Genomic DNA, 10,133 nt, shown 5'->3' with positions numbered 1-10,133 from the left:
TTTGAAAATTATGTTACAAAATTATTGTTTTTTAAGCTTTTTTCATTTTTTTCTTTAATTATTGCCTGCCTTGATTGTTTTTTTCCACTTTGCTTTTCTTTTTCTTTTTTTCCCATTTCCCCACAGTTTTCAGGTAATTTTCTTACCTGAAAACTGGGGGGAAATGGAAACTTTTTTTTTTTTTTTTTTTTTTTACTAATTTCTTGCTCATTTTTTCTTTCATTGCTCATTGCCTTCCTCCCATATTTTTCAAAGAGATCAGTCCAATTTGCTGCTCAGGTTCCAAAGGGTTAAACTGCATTTACACCCCTGCATGTCTACAAACAGACAGTAGATAAAACAGTAGATAAACTTTAGAAGTGAGACAAAACGCTGTCTGAAATAGGCACATACAAGTCAAAGGTTTTGAAGTTTTTGAAAAGCCGTTTAACATGGAAAGAGTCAAGAGATAACAGCATTTTCTTTAAAACAGCTTATCTGAGTAAGAACACTGGAGGCAGGGGGAGCTGGGTGAGCTTCTTTGTCTGAAACCCCCCAGAAACTGTAGGATTGCCACTGCACATGCTCACTGTCATTTTTCTCTACAAGTTAGAGACAAGAGTAAAGAAGAGTAGAGTTTTTGTGTGAACAGGCTTTCTAAACCACTCAAAACAGTGCCAAAAAAACGTACAGATGTGTTGCAATGTGTCAAAGAAAACAGCATTCACTCGACAGCCCGGGGAACAACGGCAGAAATAATCTGTGTGCTCCAAAACCCATACTATCATACTGTTTAGTTTGCCAAATCTAGTATGTCCAATTAAAGGTATGTCAAATACACTATGCCAAAAATGCCAGGATGTTCTCTTGCATCTGGTCAGATTTTCCAGTTTGCAAGCTAGCATGCTTTTCTGGTGACCCACAATCCTCTGCGCAGCGGACGATGCGTCACATCGACTGAGCTGCAAACAGACAGCTCATCGACAGCTGATTGACAACTATCCTGTGATTAGCAGAGAGATGGAAGATAGTATATTAGCTTTGCTTATCCAGAACTCCCAACTGTATGAAATTGTCAAAAATAAAAAAAATAGATGTAAGCACAGTGCACGCAGGATTCTAGCTGCCAGCACCACTGTGTAGAGGTGTCGATATTTAACTGTGGACTGCATGGATGTATTAAGAACATCTGGATACAGCCATGGAGGTGGGGCCCTGTTCATTCCTATGAGAGCTGCTCAGTGCGCATGACCCAAAAAACACTTTATGTCTTCGGTATGAAAGTACCCGCACCTTCTGCCTTGAGGGGCCCATAGAGCATGGACTTAGTGCTTCACTAGCTTGAATGGCGATCAAATAATTTAATCTTGTGGCTCTTTTAGACTTTCCAAATGTTATCATACTAAATTAATTAAAACTAAATAGTGAAATGAGTCATTTCACCGAGGTTTTCTCGCTCACAAAAATGTGTCCACTGATTTACAGACGTCTCTTTTCAAATGTAAATCAATCAAAAAAGTCGTTCTGAGCTCCATGGCATCACATGAGGGACCCCAGGTATTGCAAGGCCACTGCGAAAATTGGCTTTAAAGCCAGGTGCACTTACTGGAGGCCAGGCGGACAGAGCCAGGTCAGCTGTTCCCTCTGCTTCCAGTCTTTTTTGCTGCCCCCATGTGGCCAAAAACTAAAGCAGCCGTGACTTGTTTTGATTGCAGTACTGTGGGTCAGTCTGCAGCAGACTGGGGGAACTGGAATAATATGATCTGAGTGTTCAAATCAAAGATGCATTTGACTGACTGCATATATGATTGAGGAATTTCTGATTGTTTTCTAAATATAAATATCACCTGAAGGTCGAGCTGACTAATATCAGATGTACATTTTCACTTCTATGATACATAAATTGTACGTGTCTCATATGCGCAAAAATATCTGTAATTTAGTCAATTTAACCAGATGACATTAAACTAACTTTACATTCAGAAAAATGCATTTTAGTGTCCGATCATGATGTAAATGTTACATTACTATTTGATACATTTTAGATAAATGCTTCAAATAGTAATTTTAAAGAAAAAAAAGCTAAAAGGATGTTTGGTTTTATGCTGATGTTACAACAAATAAATTAGATGGATTATCCCCTGCACAGTATTTTACACACTTTTGAGCCACAGTTTTTGTTTTGCAGGAAAACGAAATGTATCTTTAATTGTAACTACAAAGATACAAACATTATTTTGCATTTTAATATTTTTTTCAGATTGATGAATATTTAATTTTGCAACTTAACTTAATGTACGTCACATCTGCAGTGACATCACTGAAAAATGAGCCTCTTTCATCTCATTTATTTGTAAAAAGATTTCTGAACAGTACCATTGACTTTGTTTTTAGCAAATGTTTTGCAGCTTTTTGTAGAATATTAAAATTTGTGAATGACTTGAGAAGTTTCACACAGATGTGTGATGTGTGCAGCATATACGCAATATTTTCTGCTCATTTACAGAAGTTAATGAAGCTGAAGTTGCAGATCATTTGTGTTTCAAAAGAAAATGCCTCTCCTTAAAAGCCGATAGATCATCAGATAAAAATCAGCAGCTAAACGATCTTTATGTTTCTGCTGACGTCAGATGTTGAATCAGAGCGAACCAACAGGAAATAAAGACGGACATCATCATAACCAGTTTTGTCTCTACGTGAACAAACTTTGTCGGTGTGCAGTTTGTCTTTGTTTTGACATTATGCCATGTAATATGAAGCCGTAACAGATTTATCATTGTGATGTTTGATTTTGCTGTACAGATAAAAATTTGTCAATTTAATAAAACTGTCTGCAGATTTTCATATCTTTGGCTCAACCTGCATATTTTTCAGTGTTCATGATGTCCTGACTTATTTAATACAACATCATTAAAGCAGTTTGATAAACGAGTCAGCCAGTGTTGGAAAATAACTAAGTATATTTACTGTAAGTACTAAATACTGTACTTGAGTATTTTCCTTTTCCACTATTTCTACTCTGCTACATTTCAGTGGAAAGTTATTTGATAACTTTACTTAAATTGGACTTAGATTAATCATGTTATTAATAAATACATTGTGATGTAATGCTATACATTAACAAACAATATTATTGATCCTAGAAAGGCAAAGTTAAAAGCTACACAGCAGTTTATAAATTAATTACAATTAACTCAACCTTTAACAGCCTCAACATTAAAATGATGATGAATTATATAGATTTTTAATAAAAGCATAATACATACTTTCACTTTTGGTATTTTAAGTATATTATGATGAAATGTCCTAAACCCTAGGATCATCTTAAAGTCCTACAAATGTCTTGAAATCCTAAAAAAACAGGTATGTGGCTGCTGCAAGCATATTCCATTTCTGCCTACAAATGCCCCCAAATCCTTCACAGTGTACTTTTATAAAAGCATTTGAATGCAAGACTTTACCTTGTAACACAGATTATTTCTGCACTGTGGTATTACTACTTTGACTTAAACAAAAGATGTGAGTGCTTCTCCTACCTCTGCTGTCCGATGACAAGAACCTACAGTCTGAAAATTAAAAAAAACAACAACAACAAAATCACTATGATGATGTTGTCTGAGAGCAGTTTGAACCACCAGGTGGCACTACAGTCATTTACAGGGAGTGGATCTCAAACTCTGACTCCAGGTGCCACCTCATCACTGCAGAGCACCAACACACCACCTGCTGACACAAACACACACATATTTTAGCAGGCGGACCATCTGTCACCCTGATGAATTTCACAGGAAACAATAATATTGATTTTTGGAGTCTCTGGGTTCTGTTACCCTTTGATGGGGATCATAATAATTAAATTTTTCTGCCTTAAGCCTTTAAAAACTGAGCAAATTGATTTGATTTCTTTGAAAAACATGACGAGAATGCAATGAGCAACTTAACACACGGTTTAAATTTTTTCCCAAAAATAAATAATGAATTGCCACACAATAGCATTACTTTAAAATAAGCAGAAAATGTAAACAAACAACAAATGAGAAAATAACCTAGTTTTAAATTATTATAATTATATATATGGTTTTTGAAATATTTTCCTCTCTTTTGGATAATTTTCTCATAATCCTCCCCTCTTTTTCAAAACAAATGTTTGAGTTATTTTCTTATCACCTTTAACTAATTTCTTGCAATTTGTGGTACATTATTGACACATTTGAACCTTGTGTTTAGAATATTTTACTACATCACTGTAGTTCTTCACAATTATTCTGTGCTCTGCAAAAACATTTACTGTGAGAAACATTAAAGGCATATTATGCAGGATTTTCCAAAAAAAAACAAACAATATCCATAGACTACTCAAAAGTAATCCCTCTCAATTATCACTACTAAGACACTAGCCGTGCGCGGCAGTGTATATCTGCACAAAACCTGCCTTCTGGCTATATTTTCTTTTTCTTCTTTTCTTTTTGCGAGGTTTCTGGGTGTCAACCTTTAGGTAGTAGTTTGTAATCCCAGCCAATAACAGTGCAAGGTCAGGACTCTATAAAAAACTTAACAAAAATATCCCCAACCAGTTACCAACTCAGTGATGTACTTACATGAAATCGCAGGTCAAAAGAAAGTCTGTAAAACCTCCATCTGCAGAAAGCTCTTTATTGTTGCTTCCCACTTTATCTCCTGTACATGTTATCATTTTGTAAAGAAAAGGAAAAAATTAAGGAGCAGCACAGTAGCGTTAATTTTCTCTATCACCTCTCATTATTCAGATGTCTACGTGGGTTAGCGGTAGCGTCGATCAGGTCAGCAGGACAAAGGAGGTTCCCTCACACACAAACCAACACAAACATAAACATGAAAAAACCCAAAACCTGACAAATTATCACCATTTACTATTCCAGATGTTTGAGCTGCTTCGCGATCGCAGTGCAGCGAAACAAAAACGAGCAACAAACCACCTTCCACAGGTTAAAGGACCCAAATCTAAACAGTCAACTTTACTCTCTTTGCCTCCGTCAGCTCTAAAATCAAGAACGATTGCTAAATTAAAGAGCAGATTAAATTATAAAGTAAAGAAGTTGACTGTAAAAATGCTATTCTTAAAAAAGAAACAGGTTTACACCGTCAATGATCAAAATCGGTTGACTTAATATAAACGTACAGCTATCACATTAAAAAAAAAGAAAAACAATGAAGAAAGTGAATTCAGTGTCACACCTAAAAATCTACAAAATAAATGAAATATGCTGATGTCGAGCTGAATGAGCCAATCAAGTGCTGCCTGCACAAACATCTGAAATCCAGGTAATGGGAGATTCTACTGGTTTCTACTGGGACCAGACTGGTCATCACCCAGCAGGCGGCTGCAGATCCTTGGTCAGACAGCAGGGCGGTGCCGTAACATTTCTGGCCTCGCTGACTAAGGCACTGACAGTCTTTCATTGGGTTTATTTCAGCTCTTTAATTCAAGCAGAAGCCACCGCAGCTGAGCGGAGAGGAGGCTGAAGATGAAAACGTGCCTCAGGCTGCAGTTCCTCTCACAGTCACTAGATGCTGCATCAAAGAGTGCACTGAAATCTACTGGAAAAAGTCCAAAATTCTCTAATGAAATTATTTTTAAAAAATGCTCGTCAATTTGCAGAATACACTTCTGCAGATCAAGATGGATATCACTCTCTCGTATCTCATAAAGTACAAGACCACAGCCGGCAGCTGGCTCGCTTGGTTTAACATAAAGACTGGAGACAGGGACAAACAGTTAGTCTGGCTCTGTCCACAGACTGAATCACCATGACGTCGCAGTAACAACAACATTCACTTCCAGGTAGAAAACTGGCAGCTGTTTTGAACTGTGGTAGATGTAAAATTGGAAAATTAGTTTAAACGAATGAATATCAGTTTGGACAGCTTGGATAGCCTCCTCAGCATCACTGTCGTGACGTTGGGGGTAAAGTTTTAGCATCTGCGGAGTGTAAAAGTCCACTCAGAGTGGATAGGTCCAACAAACACCAAACTTTAACCAACGAGACTGATGTTCAAGACCTAAAAGCAACATTGGTTAGGCGTTTGTGGCACTCAGAGCTAGAGTTTTTAGTGACACTCTTGCTGCTTTTCCAATCAAAGCCAAATGGGTTTTTTTTGTTTGTTTGTTTGTTTGTTTGGTTTTGGCATTATATGCCATCTTTTAGGGTTATGCAATCCTAACCCTAACCCCTAACCATAACCAAGTAGTTTTGTTGCCTAAACTTCACCACCAATTCCCTCTACGTCACGAAAAAGGCTGACATTTGCATTATATAAGTTATGCAAAAGGCCTTTTAGGTCATCGGTTTTTTCTTTCCAAAATATATCTTGGGCATTTTTTTTTTAACCTTTTTTTTATGTACACAAGCTTGTGACTGTCCTTTTAATCAAAGAAGTAAATATTTTATGGAGCTGTTTTTTTTTTTAATTTTATACTGCTGATTAAACCCTGAAGTCACAGAAAAGCTCACATTAACATGAAAAAAAGAAGAAAAAAGGATGTGACTTTTACTTCCAAAAATGTGTTGTTTCCTGTCTTTATGCTAAACTAAGCAAACAAGCTGCTGTTTTTAGTCTTATATGAGATATGAGAATGGAGTCCATCGTTCCATCTAACTCTGCAAGAAAGCAAATGAATTGTATTTTCCCAAAATGTCAAACTATTTCTATAAAAAAGAGGCGTGTTCCAGGATGTCTCTGACTGACTGACAGATGTTTCGGCTAATCACAGTCAGCCGTGGTGGATGCTCTCACTGCTGCTCCACCAAGGCTTTGATTAAATGTGGATTCTCGGACTCGAGTAACTGAAAATGATGGCAGAAAGCAGAAATCCAAAATTCCAGAGTTTCATAAGTTACGTCCATGTTTTTCTACAAGTATGTGTTCATGTTGGCCTCCGGAGACTTCTGTTCGCCTGTAAAGCTTCTTTTAAACAACGATGTCGTTGACTTCGGGCTGAGTTAACAGCCTGTCACAACAAGTGGACTTTTTCCTCTGGCTGATTTTCAAAAACGCAGCTCAAACAAAAAAAAAAGCAAACTCAGAGATGAGTTTAACAGTCAGTACCCAAAAACTGGTGGTTTTACTGTCTACATGTCAGCACTAATAGCTTCTGATTGGTCCTGGCAACTTGAGTGTTGTACCGTTGGCTGGGTGACCAGAGAGGGCGATCCATCAGGAGGCGATGGACTGGACGTAGTTGGCTGGGTAGAGGCCGACCTGGCCATTGCTCAGCTGTCCTTTACACCAGCCCTGCTCATCCTCCTCTCCCATCTTCAGCAGCTCCTCTCCTGCAGGGAAGATGATGGTCAGAAATGTTAAGTTAAAGGCAATGTGTGTAAATAGAGGAAGCATTCATACATGATGTAGATACAGAAGAGGCCAACTGTCCCAGTTTATTAGCGATCTGGTTCTGGTTCACGATAAGCAGAGCTGAGCTCAGCTAAGCTTTTCCAAACTAAGATCTCTCCCTCTGTGGTCCCATCAGGTTTCATTAACTTGGCGTCCTTCTGACTCCCTACAATGCAGGACCGCCTGCAGAGGACGGACTAAGCTTCACAGAGCAGCCTGGTTAAACCACAGCCAACCAGGACAACATTACATACAGACCTGAAAGGTTTATTACCAGCTCCATAGAGGGTATAGACTCTTTTAGCTCAATGTCAACACATACAAAAAACCCTTGTTATTCCTAGTCCCATGAGACCTCTACTTATGCCTTTCACAGTTTCTATATTCTACAGGAACCGGCCCAGGACTGCTGTTGAAATATATCTATTGTTTGGTTACTCACTGCACCACACTCTCGGAGCGCAGCGCTCACTCTGGGCACAAATGGAGCAGTAGAGTGTCATGCGAATATAAAGTAAAACTCATTCTTCTGGCTCTAAAGTTTGCATTCACTTGCAGCAGCTGCTCCTCTTACCCATCGATCTGATCTGATCAGCTGTGAACGGATTGACAGATCAATACTCTACACCGCGATTCTCAAACGGTTGGTGAGGAACTCATGGGAAGGTCTGCCAGCGCCAGATTCACTGACCCACACAAACCTCAGACTTTAGAGAGGGGTCACAGAATGATTCAAAGGGACACAAACACATTTAAAAGAAGAAAAAACAACAAACACAAACAAACAAAAAGTTTTCATGTTGCACCCCCCACGTTATCTTGCACCACACACATACTCTAATTCTATGAGAAATACTATATTCTGATAATAACTCTACTTTCTTACTCATTTTAGTTTTCTTTGTGTCAGACAATTATGTTGAATCTATATATGTAGGAATCTTGAATCTTGTTTGTTTGTTGCATTTAGCTACACCATGAGAGCTAAAAATGACAAAGCAGCAATGATGAAGATGCCAGAGCATGGAAATATCTAAATGCTCCATGATAGAGTCAGACTGGAAGTCCTGAGTGGAGTTACTCTTTTAAACATTGGAGAATAATAATCTTCTAGGCTTCAGAATATACACACAGTATGCACACAGAATTAGATAGCAATATTATCATACATATAATTCATGAAGAGCTCTTTTGCACTGAAAAGAAAGACAAATCTGTGTGTCTGCATGTAAATACTTCATACCTATACTTCCAATAACAGTGGTTCATCAGACAACTCAGCACTGTGAAGTCTCTCATCTTATTCTGTTCATCACATTTTCTTTACCATTTCAGATCAACTGTGTTGTATATAAGTCTTTTTTTAAATGAAGATGACTTTACTTGACTTACCTGACAGATAAGTGTATTATAATTGATCGGATTATTCTGATGATAATCCGTCAAATTAGGATAAAACATACAGTTAGCATCCTTGATATTAACACAGATGTCAAACATCCAGCAAATTTGGAAGATAAAACCACTCAGAGGAGGTTTTATCTCCAACATGGATAACAATAAGTTGCAAATATTCAGCAAGGCAGTTTTTCATTTCATACTAAAAAAGAAAACTAGAGAAACAAGTTATTCCTTCAAAATAAAAGCACCAATCCTCTGACTATCTGTCCTGACAACAGAACAGATGATATGAAGCTGCTCACACTTCACATCTGTCACATATCATGCAGCAGAAACACACAGTTCTCATGTTATCAGCAGTTTTACAATTGAAACTTTTGCAATAATGATTCAATTCAAGTCACTGTAATACAGCAGTTTTATATCTTCTATATAAGGTATACATTTAGAGATGGAGAGCAGTTGTCTTCAAATCAGGGGGTTGGTGGTTTGATCACTGCACCCTGCATGTGAAGGTGTCCTTGGTCAAAAAAACTAAACCCCAAATTACTCCAATCGGCTGTGCCATCGATGTGTGAGTGTGCGTGTGAATGTTTATCTGAGGAGCAGGTGGCACCTTGTGTCTAAGCCTTGGCCACCAGTGTGTGAATGGTGCTTTGGTTGTTAAGCTTTCAGTGGTTGCTTAAACCAACAAAAAAGTGCTGTATAAAAGCATCCATTTACAATTTATTTACCATTTCTTGATCAAAACACAGATGGTAAGCAAATAAGAAAGCAGCTTTTGTTTTCCAGCTTTTTAAATTGTGTTGTCTAGTGAAGCTGGAAATTTTCTCTAAATTTTGTCTTATTTGTTTGATTATCTTACAGCGACCAGCTCAGCAGGTCACAGTGCTGACTGACATGCAGACTGAGGTACGATGTAACATGTTTGTTTTATGGGTGTGTCCCGCGCTGCATTACAGTCTTACTGCATTTGATGATCAGTACACATGTCTGAAACAATTTGTTTGACATGAGCGTGTGTGAATGTGTTAGGACGAGGCATCACAGGTGAACACTAAGCACAAAAATATATATTTTCTCAGGTTCTGAAAAATAAACTTTTTACTACCAAGACATATACATAGAGTATATGTTCTCATATCTAACAAAGCTGTAATTTCATAAAAATGTGCAAATTTGTTGCGCAGTGGGTGTAAAGGAATTACTTTTCTCATTTAATTCTAATAAAAATATGCACACTTCCTTCTGCTTGTTTTTATGATTGCAGAGTTTTGGTAGAAAGAAAATACTTCCTACATGAAACTGCTCACATCAAGGTCTGTGGATTAACTTGACTAAGCAGGTCATGATTTCTGAAAGAGACATTGCTATTTAATTTA

At 37.6% G+C, this 10,133-nt stretch overlaps 1 protein-coding gene across 2 annotated transcripts in view; it reads right to left on the bottom strand.

The window, feature by feature from the left end:
• Positions 1 to 4,612: 4,612 nt before the first annotated feature.
• pacsin3 (protein kinase C and casein kinase substrate in neurons 3) overlaps positions 4,613 to 10,133 on the bottom strand; it is a 47,247-nt gene continuing 41,726 nt past the window's right edge. For both annotated transcript variants that reach the window (XM_042491237.1, XM_042491230.1), the window contains one exon: positions 4,613 to 7,289. In XM_042491237.1, the coding sequence (XP_042347171.1) occupies positions 7,174 to 7,289 (116 nt within the window). In that variant the 3' untranslated portion in view covers positions 4,613 to 7,173. The remainder of the gene's footprint in view (positions 7,290 to 10,133) is intronic.

This window comes from Plectropomus leopardus, chromosome 1, assembly GCF_008729295.1.
Source record: "Plectropomus leopardus isolate mb chromosome 1, YSFRI_Pleo_2.0, whole genome shotgun sequence".
Classification (NCBI taxonomy): domain Eukaryota; kingdom Metazoa; phylum Chordata; class Actinopteri; order Perciformes; family Serranidae; genus Plectropomus; species Plectropomus leopardus.
The sequence above is the reverse complement of the archived record's forward strand: the minus strand, read 5'-3'. Positions and strand labels throughout refer to the sequence as shown.